Source organism: Mesoplodon densirostris, chromosome 10 (assembly GCF_025265405.1).
Source record: "Mesoplodon densirostris isolate mMesDen1 chromosome 10, mMesDen1 primary haplotype, whole genome shotgun sequence".
Taxonomy (NCBI): Eukaryota; Metazoa; Chordata; class Mammalia; order Artiodactyla; family Ziphiidae; genus Mesoplodon; species Mesoplodon densirostris.
The window spans coordinates 68,355,357-68,378,814 of record NC_082670.1 but is presented as its reverse complement, the minus strand read 5'-3'; the positions used below and the strand labels follow the sequence as shown (position 1 = coordinate 68,378,814).

The 23,458-nt window shown below is 48.8% G+C and overlaps 1 protein-coding gene across 1 annotated transcript in view; it reads left to right on the top strand.

Annotated features, from left to right (window-relative positions):
- The first annotated feature begins 6,092 nt into the window (after window positions 1-6,092).
- Window positions 6,093-23,458, top strand: part of FYCO1 (FYVE and coiled-coil domain autophagy adaptor 1) — an 81,682-nt gene continuing 64,316 nt past the window's right edge. The window contains exons 1-4 of the mRNA XM_060109060.1: window positions 6,093-6,187; window positions 15,669-15,811; window positions 18,785-18,891; window positions 20,729-20,854. Coding sequence (XP_059965043.1) covers window positions 15,757-15,811; window positions 18,785-18,891; window positions 20,729-20,854 — 288 coding nt within the window. The 5' untranslated portion in view covers window positions 6,093-6,187; window positions 15,669-15,756. The remainder of the gene's footprint in view (window positions 6,188-15,668; window positions 15,812-18,784; window positions 18,892-20,728; window positions 20,855-23,458) is intronic.

Sequence of the window (23,458 nt, the reverse complement as noted above, 5' to 3'; positions counted from 1 at the left end):
GAGGGAGTTTGGTGGGGCATGTGGCGGTAGACAGAGGAGCCGGAGGAGGTGGAGCTGAAGGAGAAGCAGGGCAGGAAGGAGCATAGAAGGCACAGCTCTGGGACACGCTACCACTGCAGCGACGGGGGTGAAAGAAGTACATTACATCAAGGGGTCCTATATGCCCCCTCTTCTGCGGAAAATTTCCCCATCTGGAAATTTTATATTGCCATCCAGAAAAATGTCTCTTAGATTTTGAGAAAATCTTTTAGCATTTACTCCTTCATTCAGACATGGATTTCTTATCCTTGCTTAGTTCAGAAGGCTCTTAAATATGAAAGCATTCCCTGAAAGGAGCATCTCTCAAGACTTTATGAGGGTCTGAAATTCAGTTGTGTAGATGTAGGCTGCTGGCAAGACGGTCTCTCCCCTCCCTGATCGTAGGGCTTGTCCCAGCTGATTTTGGAGGCGGTTGGCTCTGGATGACTGCTGGATGGGGCTGTCTGCAGAACAAAAGGAATCACATCCTCAAATAAGCATAGTGAGAAGGAAATCTGGATTCTAAAAACCCACAGCTGGTCTCGAGACGTGTTCTGTATCATAGTTCCAGTTTCTAGCACGTGAACTGGCACTTGCATATTTAGTCTATAAATCTTAAGAATGAATGCAATAAGTGCCATCTTCTGCCGGCATTTATTTGGAGGATATAAAAATGAATGAGATGCAGATGCTACCCTCCAGGTGCCAACAGTCCAGCTCTGAAGGCCCAGATAACTAAACACCCACCTTGATGAAGGCATCCAGAGTGAAGATTCCTCCAGCATCTCCTCCTCTCCAGCTGGGTATTGAGCTGACATTTCTGATTCATCATGTTCCACCTAAAATGTTCTCCCCCTCCTGGTTGATGGTCCCAGCTTCCCCCCAAAACCAAGTTATCTTTGAGCCCTGCATTTCCTTTCCCTCCACTCCCACTCCCACGACCAAGTCCTGTTGATGTTACCTTCCCAGTGTCTCTCACATGCCTGTGGCTTCGTCCCCAAACCGCCTCACTTCCTCTGCATCGTCCTGCTGCTCATCTCTTTCCCCACCAAGCGTCGTCTGCGTTGACATCAGGGTGCTTCAAAACCCTCAGTGGCTCCATGTTACATGCAAATAAAGCCCAAACACCGTAGGCTTTATTTGCATGTAAATAAAGGCCCCTACAATCTGGTGCCAACTAACTTTTCCATTCTTTCTAATTTTATTCCAACGTAAGCCCCCACCCCCCAAGCAGCCTGGGATCCAGCCACAAAAGACCACCACAAAAGCCACAAAGGACTTTCCCAGATACCCTTCTCCCAGTCTCCTCTGGGCGTTTGTCATGCTGGGCCTTCTACTCCCTAACCCACAAGCCCCAGCTGAAATGCCAGCTCCTTCAGGAAGGTGTCCACAGTCTGTAAATCAGAAGAGCACTCTCTGGGTCGCCACAGCACTCTGCTTGTTCTCTCTAAAATAGTATTTGGCACTCCCCAACATGTCGCAGTTACACCCGTGGATGTCCTATCTCCCTGCCCCATCACACTGCAAACTGCCAGAGGGCAGGAACCTGGTCTTGCACCCTGCCAAGCAGTGGACCCTGGTGTTCTATCACTGTGTACTGAGTGGGAGAAAAGAATGGTAGCTGTCATTATTCTTACAATTTATGCTCTTTGTAAGAGGCATGCCCATGTGACATGTTCTACCTTGTTTGCCCAGGCTGCTGCTTTATAAATATTAACGTTTCTTTGCTAGTCTCCACTCTCAGAGCACGTTGCTCATCTCTCTCTGTGGCATTGGGTAAACTTGCCCTTGCTTTTTAGTTAGTGGTACACATGCCTGTCTCTTACACTGTCCCAGAGCTTCACATCCAAGGACATAGATAAAAACCACCCTCTGAGCTTCCCTGTACCCCACAGACCTGGTCTCAATCTGTGAACCTGATTCAGCTCTGGAGAGGGGCCTTTGGAAAAGCTCCCGATGTGATTCTGACATGCACCCCGGTTAGGAACATACATTTGGCTGCAACTCCTTGAAAATGGGAATTCCAGAGTCTTCCACAGTCCCTTGAGCAGGACTTTGCACCCAGCAGGCACTCAATACATGCTTGTTGAATAAAGTAGCTACTAATATAGCCCTCACCTGGAGCCTAGAGAGCTTGTAAAGCATTTTCCCCTTCACTTCCAGCTGCAATGGATCAATGATCTATTTGCCCCTGGGCAGCCAGCCTTGAAGGAGTTGGAGCTGACTGGGGAAGAGTGAGGGTCTAGTTTTAAGAATTAGGCCTGTAGCACCTGTTGGAGAGGGTTGGGTAGTGCACCCGTGAAGGGATAAAACTCCTGTGGACTTAGAGCCAGTTGGTGGGGCCATCACTCACCACAGAAGAAAGGAACAGCAAAAGGAAAGACAGTGATGGGGTCAGAGCTAAGCCTATGAGCTTCTGGTCAGGCTAATCATTCTGCACTCCTTCCAACTGATATTATTAAAATTTTATTCAACGTTTGTTCAGAGGCGGGCTGAGCCCAGGGAGCAGAAGAGCAGAGGACTCCCCTGACACGCCCACTTCGCCAGACCGAAGCAGGTTTTGAGCCCACTCTTGTTAGAAGGCAGGTTTGGGGAGCTTGTATCACTACAGAGCATGCGTGCCCTTTGAGAGCCTTACTCCACCATCTCCTCGCCCCATCCCATTCCTTCACATCCCAAGATACTTACCTAAGTATTCTTTTCAACACATATAGCTGTATCCCCGGGAGCGCTTCATCAGTACAATCACATTTGTCTCTTTGCATTTCTAGTGATGATTTGGCATCCCTAGTAGACTAGCTCCCAGGGTAATCTTTTCAATCCATAGTCTTCTCCTAATCTAGCTCCTTGGGAATCCAAGGGAAGAGGCACAGAGAAAGAGAGGTATGAATGGGAAGATGGAGGGGCATCCATCCTACCAGAAAGGGAACCTGGGCAGGACTGCTGAAGGAAGCAACCCACAAGCTGCAGCCCAGTGACCACACTCCACATTTGTTGACCACACTCTTCATGGACCACAACCTCCTGCTTTCCCCTCCCCCTACCCACTGAAACCACTGCTCAACCTCAACTGGACCACTGTGGGCCTATCCCTCCTACTCCAGTCAAAAAAAGGTGCCCTGGACCCAGGGCTGCAGACCTCCTACCACTCCTGGAGCATAAAAATTCCACAGCAGCTCTGAGGGAAGATCCTCTTCACAGCATTTCCACCTCCACACTCTCGGACAAAATCAGCAAGAGAGAAACCTTGCTGATCTCTAAATAGGAACATGCCTCCAAGCCTGGGGCAGCCCCAGACCTCAGATGACCCAAGCCAGAGTGGAAGTTCCTTGAGGGCACAAACCCCATGTTGCATGTCTAGACCCTCCCTCAGTGCCCAGCAGTGTTTGTGGTTGGTTGAGTAAGTGGATAGGAGACCATCTTTTTGACTCTTTTCTACTTCTGTTTCTTCTTCTCACACTTGCTTATGTCTTCCGGTCAATACCAGGCACCACCCCAATGGGCTTCCTTCTCTTGGGCCCACCAGCCCGGACAGTGCCTGGTTTGTTGAACTCACAGCTTTCATTTGTGAAACCTGCCTGTGATGGGACAAATATGAATTATTCTTAAAATCATCTCATAAAAACAGCATCACTGTATCATATATGCAAATAAAAGATTAGCATGTACTGACTTACCTCAGACTGGTTATGTTCCCCTCATTTCTACCCAAGATCATTATTTAGGATTCTCAAAAGTTCTCTGCTTATGAAGGATCTGGGTTAAGGTCTTGGGTGAAAGGAGTGATACAGAAGGAGGACTGGAGATAAAGTGTCAAACAAGCCCTGTGTGGGTCAGGATGGTAGGAAATGGGCTCCATTCAGGCCTTAGGTGAAATTGTCCAGGAGGCCAAGTCTGTCTTGAGAGCTCCTAGCCTCAGCTTTCTGTCCCTATCTCTCCCATGGTCTGGCACCTATGTTTTCTGCCTTCAAGTCCAAGGTTTCTTCTGTCTCATGACCCATGGTGCCTGAACAAGTACCTTCCAAAGATCAACCCTTCAGCCAGAAGGAATGATACCACTTCCTGCTGGGAATTTCAGGCATCCTGAAAACTTGGTAGGATATATTTGGCAGGTTTGCAGGGGATTTTGGTAAGGGAAAGAAAGTTATCCTAAATCCTCACCAAGTTATTCCGAGTACAGAGCTCCCCTCTCCACCTTGGGGTCAGCCCAGATTTTAGGTGTAGGGTTGTTGCAATCCCCCCACATCCCACACCCCTATCCCCTCCACAAAAGAGTGTGGCTAGAAAGACCAAAGGATGACAAAGGTGGCCTGGCTCCTTGACTTTATCATTTCAGAAAATCAGCCTTGGGAACTTACCTGGTGGCACAGTGGTTAAGACTCCATGCTCCCAGTGCAGGGGGACCAGCTTCGATCCCTGGCCAGGGAAGTGGATCCCACATGCATGCTGCAACTAAGGAGCCCTTGAGCCGCAACTAAGGAGCCCACCTGCCACAACTAGGACCTGGCACAACCAGATAGATAAATTAATTTTTAAAAAACTTACTAAAAGAAAAAATCAGCTTTGAGCATCACCCACAGAGAGAAGACATGGGCAACAGATGGCACATAGAATTGGATGGTTGCAGGGAGTAGAGACGAGGGTGGGGGTGAGGGAGGGATATGTAGACCTTCAGGAGGTCCCTGGCCTTTTGTAGAGGGCCAGTTCCGGGCCCTGTGCAAAGACTATGGGAGGGCCACACTGGGGGGAGTGAGACCACAAAGCCCCACTCTCAAGTTGGCCAGCCTCTGGTCATTCCTGTGTGGGGAAAGATTTCCATAGGATTACTTCTGTCCCAGGGAATCTTGGCCCTTTTTCCAGGTGACCTGGATGAACCATCTTGACTGAGAGAGAATGACCTGGCTTGATTGTCCACACAACTGGGAACGAACACCTTAAATGTGTCATTAAAATTATTCCAAGGCATTTTGCAGTGAACTGTGGGAGTCTGGGGAAGGAAGTACCCACCTGTGTCTGTTCCCTTGGCAAGGGAACTCAGTTTTAGGGGGACTGCATTTCAGGAGGAATGATTTCCCTTTGCCATCTCCTTCCCCCTCTTCCCTTTTCCTTTCATTGTTTCCATCCCAACACGAAGGATGGAAATCACTTCTCCCCAGCCCCCACAAATTGACTATTCCATTCATCTAACTCACTGCCTTCTCTACACCTAACTCAGAAAAGATGGCTAATGAGATGCCATAGCCTAAATCTATTTCCTTTCCTGAATTATTCTACCAGATAACTCCCCTCTTTGTGCATTTGTAATGTTTGGGCCATGGCTCCTGACTGGACACCAACAGCTAAGTCTTGTGAAGTAGAAGGGTGTTTTGGAGCCCAGTCATAGGCTGAAGTACTCCAGGTACTGCTGCTCTCCTCTCTTGTGACCATTCATTACTAGTGAGTGCATTTTGTTCTATTGAGTGCAGCCTCAGAGTGCTTCACAACTTATAAATAGAAAATGTAACTTATAAGTAGAAATTGGGCAGAGAGTAGGGAGAAGTTAGGAGTGGTAGTTCATTCATTAACACATAGTTTTTGAGCAGTGATTTTAAGCAGGTCCCTGTGTTAAAATCACTCTGGGGGATGAAAAGATAGACCATTAGGCCCATCAATATATAATGCTTTTTATTTAGCCCGATATATTAAAACATTATTATTTCAACATGGACTCAATATAAAAATGTTAATGAGCTAGCTATTTTACATTCTTTTGGAACTCAGGTGTATTTTGCACTTACAGCACATGTACAGTTCAACTCAAAATAGTCACATTTCAAGTTCTCAAAAGCCACACGTGGACAGCACTGCTTTCAGGATCCCAGACATACGATTTGTGGACACACATGCTCCCAGGGATTGCAAGGGTTAATTTAAAGCCGGCTACCGCCGTGGAACCAGCGGGCGTTGTGAGCATCAGCTCCGCGGAGGATGCCGGGAGTTGTAGTCCTCACTCTGTCCGTGGGGTCCGATGGGAGTTGTAGACAGAGGCCCTGTGGAGCATGCTGGAAGTTGTAGTCTGCGCCAGCCTGCGGAGGGGTCTGCGTATCATGGCCGCCTACGCCGCACTCTCGTACTCTTCCGCTTGGCCGCAGAAAGTTTCGGTTCTGTCCCACCGTGGACCCACGAGCGCGTAAGTGCTGCGGGTGGCCGTCCGGACTCATGGGGCACCTCTAGTTGCTGTCGTCTCCGGAGAGGAGAACTTCCCTCCAGGCGCGGCTTGTCACCTGTTGCCCTTACCGCCTCCGCCCTTATGCCGGCTGTCCCACAGACTCCGCCGGAGCCCTTGCCCAATGCCCTTCCCTTGCCCAGCGGGCCTAGGAAGCAACTAGGGCCGGTGAATCTGACCCTGGAACCCAGGCTGCCTCTGGTAATCAGAAAGACAGACAGCACCCCACCCCACCCCGCCCAAACACCAGTTCCAAGACACCCGACGGCCAAGGAGCCCACATGTGTGGTCTCAGAACAAGTCTTGGAGTCTTTAAACACAGGAGGGACAGGTCCCCGAGTTTCTGCTTGCATTGTCCAAGAAGTCGATAACCTGAAGAGGCATATTTCCTGGCTCAGCTGGGCCGGGACAGCCCAGACCTTAACTTTGCAAAACTCCAAGACTTAACTTTGCCCGGGTCTCTCCCCTCTCGTAAGGGGGACGGTTTGTTCATCTTGGGCCATCCCCAGGCCATGGCCCATTCTCTTTACCCACTGTCTCTTGTGCTCTGGTGCAGGGTTTCGAGATAGCCCCCAGGTGATTGTTCCTGAAACACCTGTGGATTTTTGGTTTGTGGTGTGGCTGCACCGGACTTCGGCTAGGGCCCGTGATATGAAGAACCTAGGCCGGAGGGTGTAAGGGGAGGGCTGAATTTTACTTTTCCTCAGAAAAGCATGCGTGGTTGACACCTTAACTACGTGGCTCCCAGGTAGTGCACTTGTGTCATCTGATGCCCCTTGTCACTCTTCACAGTTCCATCTGCTGCCCCCATCCAGAGCAAAATAGAGCACTCTTTGAAACTACCGGTGTTGGCCACAGCCTCTCTGCCCCTCTGCCTGTCTTACCACAGCAGTTTCCTTTCCCAACAGAGAAATGGGTCAGGGGCTCTTTGAGGGCAGAGGATCAGGCGTTAATCTGCTCACTGCTCTCCTGCCACTTCCAGCCTTGTGGGGCTCTGTAGCAAGCTTAACTCCCCTGCCATCTGCCTAATGCGGGCTGCTGGGTATTGTAGCTGGGGAAGAGCTGTCACGCTGAGGTTCTGCTTTCAGTGGCTCCCACCCCTGAAGTGGGCCCATGTTGAGTAGGTTCCACTTGACCCTCCCTCCCATGAGAGCTACTGTTCACAAATTATTGAATGCCCTGTACCAGTTATGAGCCGTTATTATTAATCACCCTGGAAATCAGAGTTAATTGTCTCAGTGATGGGATGTGGCCTTCTTTGATTAAAAGAATGTGAAAAGGCTTTAGGAAAAACATTTTCTGTTTCTGTTAAAAGTGTTCTTTGCGTAGTGCTTCATTTAGTTTTTAATTTGGGAAAACAAACATACAGAATCATTGAAAGAATTGTATAGTGAACATATACCCACCTGTTAGATTCTACAGTTAATGTTTTACTCCAGTTATTTTTGTGTTGCTTTAGAGTCGATCCTCTAGCTACTCTTTGGATGGTCTTTGCTCCTTGTGGCTGGTTTTGGGACACCAGCATGGGTTCAGGAGCCACGCTTTTAACCTGGTCCTTCTGGGATGGGATGGCCCCCACAGATGTTTGTGACAAGAGGAACCACCCAAAACAGCACAAGATCAGAGCAGTTGGTAACTTTGTCCCATGTTGGTCACTGAGGCTGTGGGCTGCTGCCTCTAGAACATACAATAGGCACTCAAGAATGGCAGTCCCCCCTCTTCCCTTTAGGGGAGAGGCTTGGCTAATGGGTAACCTGCATTTTCTGGTGATTCCAAGGACATCTTTGGTGACTCAAAACCAAAGTGTCTTTAAACCTGAGGCAGAGGAAACATATTGTCTAGCTGTGGTGTCATGGTGAAAATCACTGATAGGAACTCAAAGTCTGGAGCCACATTCACTAGCCAGCCCAGGCAGCAGAGCAGGTAGGATTCATTAACCAGAGGCCGCCTGTGAGCAGAGGTGATTCGAGTTTGGCCTTGTGAACATCTGTTCACCTAGTGGATGGATGTCATTGTGTTGCTCAAAAGATGAATAAGATAATAAAAGATAAATATTTCCTATTTGTGATCTCAAAGCCAGATTTTTAAAAAGCTTTTGATTGGTTTAATAGCCTCTGTTTGAACACCTAAATCAATCAGTAGGGTGGGTTTTGAACTGTTTCCATGGGTCTCTGTTTATCATGCTGTTTTTAGATGTGTTACTATACTGTCCCCATAAGAGCTTCGGTCTCAGAGTACATGGGCTCCCTGGCTTTTAGAAGATGAGGATGACAGAACTGTGCTGATTTGTGCTGATTTGAGGTGTTTCTCCCTCTTCCTCACTTTGGAGCCGGTCAGCCTGGTGGTTTTAGTGGCCGCCAGTGGTCCTTCCTGTTCTCTGTGGCATTTGAAAGAAACCAGGTGCCTGTTTCTAGTTGGGTCAGATCCTCTTTGCAGGGATGAGGATGTGCGTGTCAGTGTGTTTCCGAGGACAGACTTAAGGAGAGTCTGTGGTCTGGGTATAGTCCTGTGGCAGTGTGACTGGTTTCAGAGCCCAAGGGCACGTCTGGCTAACCATCTCAGGAGCCTGGGGTACTACACTCTTGGCCTGGGGCAGAAAACCAAGTTAGGGGAGCCCTTGGAATCCAGAAGAAAAACCTGAAGGGAAAAAGCATTCCAAGCAAGCCATTAGTCTGCAGAGGGCTAGGCCAAGAGGAGAATCCCTGTAAGAGGTCCAGGGTGGGCTGGCAACTGAACCAGAGGTGGTGGCTCAGTGTGGAGCTGGAAGGAACTGTAGCCCCAGGTGCTTTTTCCAGGGCGTCTACAGCCTGGGTCAGGAGCAGGGCCTAGAAGCCTCAGGCAAAGTTAACCACCGAGAATGTCTGTTCTCCTTGCGCACCGAGGAAGGTAAAGGGTAACCTCTCTACGGTGTATCTGAACGAACACACACACACACACACACACACACACACACACACACTGTCTCTCTCTCTCTCTCTCTCTCTCTCTCTCTCTCTCTCCCCCCCCCCCCACCTCTCAAATGACTTCCCCAGGACAGATATGTTAAAATTGCCTCAAAATACTTTGAACTAAATGTACCATGGTTCTCCCCCAATCATGGCATAATCTTTATCGCATTATTTGTTACATGATAGGGAATGGAAATTTCACAAGATAAATCTGATTCTGCATTCTGAATAGGGTCCAGCTTGGCAGGACTCAGCTGTGATTGAGAGAAGAGAAGCCACTTTCCTTGCCCGTTGCTTCCTGGATGTTTTCTCTGGGCTTTCCAGTGGCAAGACCTCCGCCCTGCACCCCCAAATATGGATATATGGCTCCTTCCTGAGCAACTGCCTACCTTCCCCAAAAAGATAGCTTTCTCCAAGCCCAGAAGCAACACCTCACAACCACAAGTCCCTCTTGACCCTGCTCTCCTGGGTCAGCAGACTGGAATTGGGGCCAGTTTTGTGTATGTTCCAGGGGGAGTGACCAAGAGACCTGGAATTGTTGGTGGGAGGGAGGGGGCCAAGAGAAGGTTCAAGAAGTGATGGCAAAGTCTCAAGTCTTCATTCCCTTTAAGAAAGAGAAGATTACAAGCAAGGAGTGTTTGGGTGAGATGACCCAGGCCTGCGGTTGGTCAGCCCTTTAATTATAGGTCTTTAATTATAATTGCGTCGCCTAATGAGCCTTTGTTCACATGTGCTGAAATGTTGGCCTCTGAGCTGGCCTCTGACAAACTCTTGAGCACTCTCCTAGGCACCATCTAGAAGCCCTAGTGAGGGCAGTCTGCCTGACCACTGACCGTTTCAGCACTGAGCCCCAGGACCTCCAGGCCTTCAAAGCTGCAGGTACCAGCCAAGTGCCCCCTTTCCATAGGTGGTAACTAGATAGATGCTGTTGGGTGTGCTGAACCAGGCCAAGGCAATGGACTCTTCGGAAAAGCTTTCTGCTTTTGACTGGTCTGAACTGTCCTTGTTAACATTCTTTCCCGGTCAGGGTGGAATTGACAACTTGTATGCCCCACCTTGTTCAGCAGTCAGGGAGGAGCCGACTGTATGGTGCCCTCTCTGGGTCATGCCTTAGCTATTGTGTTGGGAGCAAGTATGGCAAATTTGGCAGGCAGGGCAGGGTTGTCTTCTATGCCCCAGACCTCCTCTTCCCCTTCTGATCCTTCTTTCCTTATGTGGCTACTCAGATGCTGTTGTCAACTGAAAAAAAATACACAACGTGAGAGCTGTGGGTTAAGTTTTGTTAAGGGGGGGAAGGTCAGTATCATCTATGATTTTAGTGAAGGGGGGACATGCAGTCAGTCACACATTTTGGCAAGGCTTGCTGCTAGTCACAAGGAGCAGATGTCACTGTTAACGATTTTAGTGCTTTTCTGTATGTGAGAAGATGGAAGAATTTAGGCTCGTAAAATCTTCTGAAAATATCGAATCGGAAGGCTTGTTCTGCCAGTTTTTCCCAGAGCACAGAGTGCCTCATTCCTGATCTCCACCCTGAACTCCTTTCAGGATGTCTTGAAGGTCAATGACTGCAGTGGCTTAATCCTTGTAGAGGCGGATGGCAAGTGCCAATTTCAGCTGGCACTGTGTTTCTCCTGCCAGAGCCAGTCTGGGGACAACATCATGAGTATTAGTCATTTGTACCATAGTGTAAAGAAGTTTACATGAGTCAGTGTCTTCGTATCTTAATTTGGGACTGAACTGCTCTCTCTGTTGTTTAAGGCACTTAGGGCATCTAGGCAGGTATGGGAGGATTTTGGAGGTCAGGGAAGATCCTTCACCTCTAAAATAATAAGTAGGCTGTGACGAGGAACCCAGGCAACAGTACCAGGTAATAAATAAGAATTTTTTAAAATGCGTTTAGTCCCTTTTCCTCTTTACCAGAAGATTGGATGTTTTCAGACATTCTGAATAAGCTTAAACATAATTTTGAGTTGTTGGCAAGAGAATCCAGTGTTCCCCAAAATTTTATAAAATGAATTTCTCTGGTGTTTGAAAGAGCTTGTAGAGACAGTGATGGAGGTGTTCACAATGTCATGCAACAAGGACCCTGGGTTGATGGAGGTGATTTGCACTTTGGGGGCCTTGCAAGGCGCTGGAGTCCTGGAGCCCATGGCGGTGTGGATAGAAGCAATCTCTTGAGTGTCTCCTGAGTTAGGAGAGCAGTTTGCCAATGGGTTGTAGAGGTCAGGATCGCACTGGTTCATGCCGGAAGTCTGTGATTCCTGTAATATAATAGGAAATATATATTTGGTCTCTTACCCTGGTTCCTGGCGCAGAGCTTCCAAAACTCTTGGAATTTCCTGAGTAATAGGAGTGTCTCTTGTTATTCATAACAAAGCCCTTTCAACCATAAGCATAACCATATGCTAATAAGATGACTCTTCATGGGCCCCTGGATAGATAGCTTCTGCCTGAGGGCTGGTTGCCAGAGGACTTTCAGCCCCACCCTTAGACCCCTCTGGGGAGTGGAGAGGGGCTGAAGGTGGAGTAAATGGCCAGTGGCCAGTGATTTAATGTCATGCCTATGTAATGAAACCTCCATAAAAACCTCAAATGACAGGATTCTGAGAAATACTGTGCTGATGGACACATTGAAGTGGTGGAGGGCGCAGAGCCCTGAGGGTATGGAAGCTCCCCCGCTCTTTGCACCTCTTCCATTTCACTGTTGCTGAATTGTGTCCTTTAAAATAAACCGGTTATAGTAAAATGTTTCCCCAAGTTTTGTGAGCCATTCTAGCAAATTATAGAACCTGAGATGGGGATTTGGGGAACCCCAGTTTATAGGTAATGACAGGTACTGGGACCTGTGACTGGTGTCTGAAGCTGGGGCAATCTTGTGGACTGAGCCTTTAACCTATGGGGTCTGCACTGACTTCAGGTGGTTAGAGTTAGAATCGAATTGAGGGACTTCCCGGGTGGTCCAATGGTTAGGGCTCCTCACTTTCACTGCCGAGGGCACAGTTTCAATCCCTGGTAGGGGAACTAAGATCCCGCAAGCCCTGTGGCATGGCCAAAAAGAAAAAGAATTGAATTGAATTGCAGGACACCCATTGGTGTCAACTGGATATCAGTGTGGGGGAAAAGGCCACACATTTGGTGTCAGAAGTGTTGTGAGTAAAAAATATCTCATCCCTAAACCAAAGGGCAAGCTTATCTAGAGACACAAGGAAGTTGACCAAGGAGTGGAAAGAGACTGTTTCCCATTCTGTCTTTTGAAGTTTAATAATAACCTCAGGCCCAGGAAAAGGGAGGCCAGAATGCAAAGAGTCATTCTTTCAAGTCCATGAAAATAGCATTCCTGTGGTGACCATTTGCTTCCTGAAAACCTGTGAGGTGGTGACCCACAGCTGTGGTGGGTCACTGTGTAGTCATTGTGACCTACAGGCCCAACAGTGGTTTCTCAGGGCTCATTATCTTGGTGGTGAGGCAGAGGCTCTTTGGAAAATCAACTTGTGTAACCAGTGGTTGGGCACAGCTCACCCCGTGACCTGGGAACTTGGCCTCAGTGGAGGGAGGCACTCTGAGGCTCAGGCGGAGGAGGCCTCCTGGGCTCAGGCTGACACTTGGGGCTTCACCAAAGTGCCAAGAAGTCTTGAAGGAGCATGTTTCTGTCTGTTCAGGCTCATCATTCCAAGATGCCAGTTTGGTTTACAGACACTGTTGCCCTTGTGCCAGGCTCCAAAGAGGGCTGGTTTCTAGGAGATCCAGCTGGTCGTATAGTTCATGCGTTGTCCCAGCCAGAGCCTGGATGACTAAGAATCTGTTGTCGTTAGTGCTTCCTTTCCAGGCTCCGCCCTCTCTGTCATTTGCGAGTCTCAGCCTAGTTTTAAGTAAGTATACACAGAGACCCAGTGGACTCATGGGGTATAGGTTATCTTCTTACAAGATTATTTCTTCCCGAAGGTACAAAGCTCTCTGGTGACCATAGTCAAATAAGGGGAGTGCAGGTAGAGAAACAGCCTCTACACCTGCCGTGCCCTCCACCCTGGCGCCCTTTCCTCCTCAGCTCTCTTCGATGACCTCCTGTTCATCACCCAACTCAGTTGCCATTACTGAGAGTGTCCACCATCCTCTCCTTTCCCCCAGCAGAATGAAAGTTCCCTTCCTCAGGTCCCATTGCATCTTGCTAAATTCATACCGATGCTGCTCTTTTGTTTGCTGAGATGAGATGTACAGTATGTGAGTTCTGACAAATTTATGTTCGTCAAATATATGCAGTCATGTAACCAACACCATAATCACGACGCAGAGTAGAGTTGCCCACCAAAATTTCTGCATACTCCCTTGTCGTCAAACCCTCCCTTCCCCCTCAGCTCCTGGCACCCATGGATCTGATTTCCCCCCAGTGTTTTGCCTTTGTAAGAACAGGATGCAGATGGAATCATAAAGTAGGTAGCGTTTCAGTCTGGCTTCTTTCACTCGGCAAACACCATTTGTTGTGTGTATCCCTGGTTCATTCCCTCTCCTTGCTGAGTACCCATAACTTTTTATTCATGTCTCTGCATGGACCTCTTCTGCCATATCCGCATATCTGGATGCTTTTCTGTCTGTCTTCTTGGTGCACAGTCGAGCTCCTCCAGGGCTGGATGGTGCTTTGTTGCCCCAGTATCCCAAGGCTGCACTTGACAGTGTGGCGCCGGGACAGCTGTGCATTGACAGTGATGATCCTTGGTCCTCTCCTCCTCGCTGGGGGAGGAGCCAAGTGTCTGCCCAGGCAGCAGAGCCCCTGCAGAAGTCTGGCCCATCCTGGGCTCCTGCTCTCTAGGGCCCTGGCTGGTCCCTGCTCAGGCTCTTTGTTCAGCAGCTGACCTAGAGAACCGCCCAGGGATGGGCAGGCTGGCTTCTGGAAAATCACACCCACCCTCGGTTTGGTGTCTGTGATGGCAGGGTGCCAGCACTTGCTAGGGACTTCGGCGGAGTCTTTGTGGATGCCCTGACTCTCTGGGGCTCCATGTCACGAATTACTGGGAGTGTGGTACAGGTATGTACCTGTCTAGTTCCTCCTAGGCTGGAGAAGCCCTCTTTGGGCCTTGTTTTCACTGACTCACAGCTGCACTGGCTTGTGAGTTAAAAACAGGCCTTGGCATATCTGCGCCATGACAGGCCCTCCCCAGGTCTCAGGCTGACCTGGAATGCTTGTGTAAATATTTGGAGGAACTTGAGGTTGGCGACCATTTCTCCTCCTGGATCTTCTTGCCTTGTCTCCTGGAGCAGTAAGGCGAAGAGCGTGGTGGGAGAGTGAGGACCAGTTCATGTTTGAAACACTCAAGGTGGTGGCACAGTTGAGAGGCGCTGGAGTTCAGGGCAGTTCCTAGAAGTCAGTGGAAGTGGTTGACATTTGCTGTAGTGACAGTGGCTCTGTTGTAGAGCCAAAGGGGTTGAATTCAGACTGACCAGAGTTCACATCACGATTCCCCTCCCTGCTGGCCCGGGGCCTTAGACAAGTTACACAGCTTCTCTGTATGCCAGTTTCTCCCCTGTACGTTATCTATCTCCCAGGGTGCTGCTGAGAATTAAAATGAGTGAGTGTGTAAAGCACCTAACAGGCCCAGTGCACAGCAGGCCCTCATCTAGGGGTGGCTACTACGGCCACCTCTAGTCTTGCCAACTGCTTTTGCCAGCAAATGTTACGCCTTTGCAGCAGACATCTAAGGAAAGGGTTAGAGGTTCTGAAAGGAGGATACGGTGGTGTCCAAGTGCATGTCCAGACCTCCTTCCGATGCTGCTCGTATCTCCTCTTTGTTGGTCTCCAGCCACCACTGTGTCCTTAAATCACTTCAGCAGCTGCCCAAGTAGCGCTGGTAACTCTGGACTCACCAGCCGTGAGAGGACTGTAACTGAGCTTAAAATAGAGACTGCCCTTGACTGGTCCTGAGGGCTGCGCAGGCCCCTGACAGCCCCTGGTGTCTGCCCTCCCAAGCTGAGCGGGACTCTGGTGGCTGGAGGCTGCAGACCTCCCTGAGAGGCAAGCCAGGCTCTCCTTGGTCCGGAAGCCCTTAGGGGTATGTGTCCTCAGCTGCCTGGGGAGGGGGTAGGGCCCGGCCTGGAGGAGACGGCAGATCTGGTGTGGTGGCACCTTAGGCTTAGCAGGTCAGTGATCGGGGTTGGACTAGTTCTGGCCTTGGTGTAGGGGGATGGGGGGAGCCACTGGGAAGCGTTTTTAAAGGTGGAGAGTGCGGCAGGCCTGTCTAAGGGCAGACTAGGAGGGGAGCTCAGAAAGAATAGGTCATGCTATTGAGTTGATCTTGTTTCTTTTGAAGCTCCCAACCAGGTCCCTGTGTCTGAACATAAGTGTATCAGAGAATGCCCACAGAGCAAGGCCCACACAGAAAGGTCAAGCCCTTCCCATTGAGGGAAGATGCCAGATGGGGCGACTTTGTGCCCGGAGCAGCATGCCTCTACTACTGTCTTTAAATTGTGTCCGTGACCGCCTCCTCCACGGCCTCCTTCCTGTGCAGGTGCCACCACGGAGTCTGACCACTGCTGAGCGGCCCCAGGCAGGAGGCCCACAGCCAGGAAAGGCGGCCCCTGACGGTCACGGTTACCATGGCGTCCACCAGCGCAGAGAGCCAGCTGCAGAGAATCATCCGCGATTTGCAAGGTACGGCTTGGCTGCAGGGCACACCGAGCTTGGTGTTGAGAGAGCTGTGACTGTGCTTTTGCTGTTGCCAGCTGAAATTAGCCCTGTGATCTGTGTTTACACCGAGAGTAATTGGAGCCCTCGGGACACATCATATTGAAATATTCGGGGCTCAGATGTCCACCCTGTTAAGGCTGGGAGACCTTGCCTGGCCCTCCTCTCAGGCACTGTAAAAGCACTTTGTAAACAAAATCAAATACCCCTTTCTGGGTCTGGGTCTGATTTCTTCGTGTGTGTGTGTGTGTGTGTGTGTGTGTGTTTGTGTTTTCAAACCACCCGTTAAGTCTTTGAACTGTGAGCCTCTGGGAGATGGCAGAATTGGCTCATTTGCAGAGATATTCCGCCCCCTTCTAAGCAGGAAGACGAGACACCCATCTTTCTTGTTTGGCTCTTCCACCTGGTCCCGGGTGGAACTCACTCCAGTTCTGGGCCTGATGCCTCCCAGACTTCCCTGAGCTCAACGTTGCCCAGTGAGAGAGACTTGTGGGCCTTGGCTCACTGGACAAAGGCAAGGCAGGCGGGGGTGCGTGTGCAGAGAGCAGGCTCGGGAGGAGCGTGCTGTGTTCTGTACTGGCTGTGGAGTCCAGGGCCCAGGTTCACCCTTTCAGGTGACGTCCCAAGGGGAGAATTTTGGCAAGTTTTCCGTCCCTCATGGATCACCAGGGCAGGTCTTGTAAGCCTCTCTGGAGCACCAGCACATTTGCTACAACACTGTCTGAAGCTGACTTCTTCCTCCATGTCACGGGGACCCCAGTGACACTCTCCTGACAGACTCAAGGTGCAGGTTCCTAACTGCTCAGAAACAGTGATAACCAACTGCAGTCTCTCATACCCAGGCTAGTGGAGGCCACAACAGTCTTCATTGTGAAGGCAAATATCGATGAGATAAAAATCACTTTCTCAGGCTTATCTCCTGTGTATGTAGTATTTTGGGCTTTCATGGCATTTCATGTGTGCCAGGCACAAGTCTCAGATAATAGCTCATTGAGTCCTCACGTTTGGTCCTATGAGGCAGGGACCATTATTCCCATTTTGCAGATGTGGAAACAGGTACAGAGAGGTTAAGTGACTTGCCTACGGTCACACATCCACTCAGGCAGAGCCTGAGTTTGCACACACACCTGGTGCCAGGGTCTGTGCTCTTAACCACACCAGTCTACGTCCAGCTAAAATGTGGGGTGGGAGATGGCTTTTTTCTTTTTAAATCTATATACACACACACGCATGCACACACATACACACAGAAAGTAAAATGACAGTCCCTGCAAATCTGAGTTTGCCTCTGGTCTTCAGAGGTTTCTCCACAAAGTAAGCCATCTTCTCTCTGTTTTAGTTTCTGGTTCTCAAGGATGACTCTGGGACCCAGAGGTCCTTACTGGAGGGAAGAGAGGAGCCCATGGCAGAGCTCCTGATCCAGGGAGGAGGACAGGCATCAGAATTTGTTCAGTTGCCCTTTCCCACCCCATGTGCTATCCTCGTCTGTCATGCCCCACATCCCAATGCCATCTCAATGTCCTATACCCAGCCCTCAGAGCACTTTGGTGGGAATTTTTAAAAGGCACCACACTTTCTCAAGACCCTTTCTTTTCATCTGTTGGTAATTATCAGAGATTAGAGCTGGAAATTTCATATTCCACGTCCAAGCCTCCTTCTTTCAAAATTTCAGGAGTTCCCAGGTCAGGTTATGAGCTTTACCCGTGTCTTTCCTGGCCCCTGGCTGCTGGCTGTCAGTGCCGCCCCAGCAGACACTTCTAGTAGGGCACACCAGACCACAGTCACTTGTTGTGAGACTCAGTCCCAAGAACATGTCTTTGCCATTTCCTGACCTTTGCCTGAGGGGTCAGTGTTGATTAACTTTTAGCAGCTCAGGCTCAGCTTCAGTCCTGGCAGGTCTGCTTTCTAACCATGGTGTTTGAGAGCAGTGGCTAGGGGTTCCTTTTCTTTCAAGAATTGTCAGAGCAGATAGCTTTGTGCAGCATGTCCCAACCGTCTCGGCTGGGGACATTTTTCTCAGTGTCTAAACCAAACCCAACTCCTGACAGTCCCTCTGTCCCACGGCAGGGCTGTGCGTGAGAGTCAAAGGGGTTTTTCCTCTTTTTCTACAGTGGGAGGTAAATCGTCTTAGAAGTTAAGAGGTGAGCTCTGGGGTCAGAGAGCCCCTGAGAAAACCAGGGTTCTCATTTCAGCTCTGCTGTTTGCCACCCGTGATCTTTGGCTCTGACCTCTCCGTGAGTTCCTCATCTGTAAAGTGGGGATGACAATGCCAGCCTTCATCAATTCTACCGTGCATTTACTTTTTTTTCACATTTTAGCGGCTCTGAAATTGGGATCATCTTAAAATCAGTTGCATCTTAGATTTGTTGAAATAAAGCAATTCCTGCCTCACAATGCTCTGTTGAATGAGAAAGACATGCAGAGGCCTGGTCCCTAACCAGTACTCAGTTAACAGAAGCAGGTGGTGGTGTCATTCTTGGCATTGTCATTATGATCTCTGCATATTCTGGGTCCTCTGGAAACCTGGACTTAGCCGTACTGAGCAGTGGGGTTATAGTGAAGAACAAGAAACATGGCTGGAGTAAAGGATAAAGCTCTCAGGAGGTCAGTATTAGGGGACTGCTATATGATATATCCACACAGCAGACATTTTTGACGAAATACTACTCGCAAATGATAAGGCCTACATGGTGGGCCTACAGGGATGACCAAGAAATGTGCCCAGTCAGTGAGCTGTTGTAAAGTACCTGCGGGCTCTCAGGACATCCTAGCGCCTTCTGACTTGGAGTTCCCGCCCATGGATGTTTATGTAGCGCTTCACATGTGCACGGTGCTTTGCCGCCATGGGCCACTTACGCCTGCTGCTCCCTGGGGCCATCCCGCTGCTCTGTCTGAGGCCAGTCTCCATCTGGTGACATGCTCCTGTTTGTTGTCTTAAAGATGCTGTGACAGAACTCAGCAGAGAATTTAAGGAAGCAGGGGAACCCGTCACAGATGACAGCACCAGCTTGCATAAGTTTTCTTATAAACTTGAGTATCTCCTTCAAGTAAGTGACTCCTGCCATGTGTTGATTTCTGCTCTGTTGTCTCTTGTCTCCCTCTTGGCTTCTTCATCAACATTCAGGATGCAGCTCTGAAAGCTCAGTGCAGCTGTTGAGCCTTCCTGGTTAGACTGAAGGTCAGAGCCGTCCCCAGCCTCCAAGTGTGATCCTCTGGGGAATCAGAATGTTGCCCCTCAGGATGGTTTTGGGAATCGAGAACATTCTTCAGAGATTTAGGTCATCTTAATGCAGGTCACAAGGTCTCTCTGTATAGCAGGGATCTTAACTTTGGGGGAGTCACATACCCCTTTGGCAGTCCGGTGAAAGCTGTGGAATCTCTCCCCAAACACATGCGTACACACGCAATCACACATTTTCCAGGAGTGTGCGGACCCTCTGAAGATTATCCAGAGGCCCCTGTTTCAGAGCCTCGCTCCTCAAAGTGTGGTCCATAGGCCAGCAGCATCGGCATCACCTGGGAGCCGGTTAGAAGTGCACTTTTGGTTCCCACCTTGACCTGCTGAATCAGGATCTCTGAGGTCAGCTCAGGAAGTTTTCTTTTAACATGTTTACAGTGTAATGCTTATATCTGCTTGGTTCAAGAAGCACAGATCTAGGGCCTCCCTGGTGGCGCAAGTGGTTGAGAGTCCGCCTGCCGATGCAGGGGATACGGGTTCGTGCCCCGGTCTGGGAGGATCCCATATGCCGCAGAGCGGCTGGGCCCGTGAGCCCTGGCCGCTGAGCCTGCGCGTCCGGAGCCTGTGCTCCGCAACGGGGGAGGCCACAACAGTGAGAGGCCCGCATACCGCAAAAAAAAAAAAAAAAAAAAAAAAAGAAGCACAGATCTAGAGAACTCTGCAGATGTGGAAAAATACAGGCAACTACAATAAGCAGGAAGGAAATGGACCAATATGATAACAAGTTATCTTAGGGTGATGGTGTAGGCATTATAATTTTTTCTTTTCTTTTCTTTTTTGTTTTATCCAGTTGTCCTAACAATGTATGCAAATCTTTTATAATAAAAAATGCTATAGAACATTACATTATAGGAAGATATCCTCTATCATTTTGAACACCATAAGTTTGCAATGTCACCTCCCACCAATGTGTATAGGATGAGAGCCCACTGGAGGAGGTGTCTCAGTGTGTTGAAGGCTCACCTTTCACGTGCCTTTTTTTTTTAAATTTTTATTAGAGTATAGTTACTTTACAATGTTGTGTTTCTGCTGTACAGCAAAGTGAATCAGCTGTATGTATACATATATCCCCTCTTTTTTGGTCACATGCCTTTTCAACTGGTTCTCTTGTTTTACATTGTGAAAGTATTAATGGGGCTTTTTTTTTCTCAGCCCATTTTGGTTTTGGATTTGAAATGGCTCATGGCTGACATTTATTTGAATTTATTCTATGTATATTAAAACAGTATTGAAACTTGAGTTGAGTAACAGATAAAATGTCACTAACACATTTCCCTATGTCAAGACATCATTAACACTCTTCATGTTACCCTTAAAACTTTTCATTTGAGTTTCTTTACCATGTCTTAATAGCACCTTTGGTGTCTTCCACCCAACTCTATGCACAGAGGTCCCTTTGGGCGCCTATTATTCCTGCACTTCACTAGTTGTATGACCTTGAGCTAGTTACTTAACCTCTCCTAGCCTCAGTTTCCTCACCTGTAAATTGAGGGCGAAAACCCCCTCATTCACCAGTAAATAAAAATAATGCCAATAAAAGGCCTCACCTAGTGCCAGGCAACTAAGAAGCTGTCATTATTCATCGTTTAAATGGTGGGATAAACAGCAGTGCGTTTGGACGTCCTCACTCTCCTTTCCCTGCCCAGTTCGATCAGAAAGAGAAGGCCACCCTCCTGGGCAACAAGAAGGACTACTGGGATTACTTCTGTGCCTGCCTGGCCAAGGTGAAAGGAGCCAATGACGGGATCCGATTCGTCAAGTCTATTTCGGAGGTAAGCAGAGCAACCAAGGACGTCACCTCTTTCCCTTGCCTGCCTTAAACCTCTCTCACAGAGACCTTTGCTGCAGACAGCCAAGTGAGGAAGTGAGGGTTTACGTGTAGGAAGGAAGTAAAGAAATCCAGTCCAGGTACGTGCAGTGCCCACTGAGAGCTCCGGGAAGCCACCTAGGTGAGCGTTTACCAAGCCGAGGAATGGCTCAGTCCTGACTGTATTAGATCCCAACCCAAACGTAACCTAACAGAGTGGGCTGCTCACACTGTGGTCTGCTCATGGTGCCCCCGAGAGGTGTACGGCATAGGACACCTTTACCTTTTTTAAAAGAATCGGTTTCTTAGATAAAATTCTGAGAGTTTGCTAGGCTACTTTCCCTATGATTCGCCCAGGAAACTTGGATTTGAAATGAAGAGAGTGATGTGGGATCTTGAGAGACAACTAAGCAGCTTCCCACATTAAGTTCTGAGCCCCTCAAGAGCAGAATGCCATGGCTTTGCTGTTTTACAAAACTCCAAATCAACAACAACACGCATACTCTGTCTCTCTGTCCCTCTGTCTCTGTCTCTGTCTCTCTCTCTCTCTCTCTCTCTCACACACACACACACACACACACACACACCAGCCTAGTCCATCTGGGAGTGAAGAACTTTGTACATTAAGGAGCAAGTAATCCCCTGGATTTGAAGCAGGAGGCCTAAAGGGTTTGTAGATTTCATCTTCTTTCCAGTATCTCATGAGTAAGTCTAAGGTCCCTCTGAAGTCGGCAGACATGCTCCTTGGCCAGCCTTCCGCAAAGGCCACAGGGTCAGGTGCTCTGGGAAGAACTCCCTGGCTGTGCCAGCTGGAGCCAGGTGGGTTTCTCGTTATAGCGAATGATGGTGTTAGACACGTGGACACTGAGGGCTGGGCATTTTCCACCCACTGTACCTTCTGACAGCTGAGAAAATGAGGAAAGATCCTGGCTCAGAGGAGTTGGTTTAATGTCCAGGTAGCACAGATAGGTCCTGTGAGATCTTGCCTGGTGGGACACTCAGGTGCATGATTAAGTGTTGTATCGCTTCTCGGTATAGTGCAATGAGTTCTGATTAGATGCTAACAAATATTAAGAAATTGGATAATGAAAGTGGACCCATGATCTCAAAAAGTTCAAAAACAAAAAAACCCAACAAGGCTATGCAGTATATTCATTTGCAGTATAAGGGAACTATTACTGTTCCCTTCCCCAAAGGATGTTTAGAAAGACCTTTAAAAAAAAAAAAAATCATTTATTTATTTATTTTATTTTTGGCTCTGTTGGGTCTTCTTTGCTGTGCACGGGCTTTTCTCTAGTTGCGGCGAGCGGGGACTATTCTTCGTTGCAGTGCATGAGCTTCTCATTGTGTTGGCTTCTCTTGTTGCAGAGCATGGGCTCTAGGCATATGGGCTTCAGTAGCTGTGGCACGTGGGCTCAGTAGTTGTGGCTCGCAGGCTCTAGATCACAGGCTCAGTAGTTGTGGTGCACGGGCTTACTTGCTCCACGGCATGTGGAGTCTTCCCAGACTAGGGCTCGAACCCGTCTCCCCTGCATTGACAGGCGGATTCTTAACCACTGCACCACCAGGGAAGTCCCTAAAAAGACCTTTTAAAATAGCTCCTTTTACATATATAATCAATTCAGTTAATAGGCCTGATTTAAAATGTAGCCTCAACGGTTTGCCTTTAAAAAATTAAATGTTCTAAATGCTGTTACAATGGCCATTTTATTAATAAGGACAAGCCCCGGGACATCCCTGGTGGCACAGTGGTTAAAGATCCGCCTGCCACTGCAGCGGACATGGGTTCGAGCCCTGGTCCAAGAAGATCCCGCGTGCTGCGGAGCAGCTGAGCCCGTGTGCCACAACGACTGAAGCCTGCGTGCCTAGAGCCCGTGCTCCGCAACAAGAGAAGCCACCACAATGAGAAGCCCACGCACCACAAAGAAGAGTAGCCCCTGCTCTCCTCAACTAGAGAAAGCTCACGCACAGCAACGAAGACCCATCACAGCCAAAAATAAATTAATTAAAAACAAAAAAACAAGCCCTTCCCTTGGGAGCTTACAGTCATGGGCTGTTATGTGGGGTTCCTTTTAGATTCTGCAGGGCCTATGTGTGGGTGTGCATTTGTATGACCAACACACTTCACTTCAGGATGCCTTGCTCAGCTCTTCTCGGCTGCCTGGGTTTCCTGGTTATCACCACTGAACACTTTGTTCTCACCTCACTTATCAGTGGAAAAGCATTTGGACATAGGGATGTCATCAAGATTCTCCCCTGGGCACCTATCTTGATCCATTCCGCACGGACATGCCATGGTGGTTTTTATAAAGCCAGGTCAGGCTGCTGTCCACCTTTATTTCCAGACCTCCTGGCTGTACCCCAAACCCACAAAGCTCACGTGGAAAAATGTCTTACAGCCTCTTACATAAATGTCTTATGAGGTTTCACACCTTCTTATTTTTTAAAACTACTTCATATTGTGGTATCATTTCCTCGAGTCAGCAATGAGAAGATATATAGCTCTGAGCTAAAAGGTGCTGGGTACCGGGATGTTTATAGCATCATGAATGTGCCGGTGCTTGAGGTC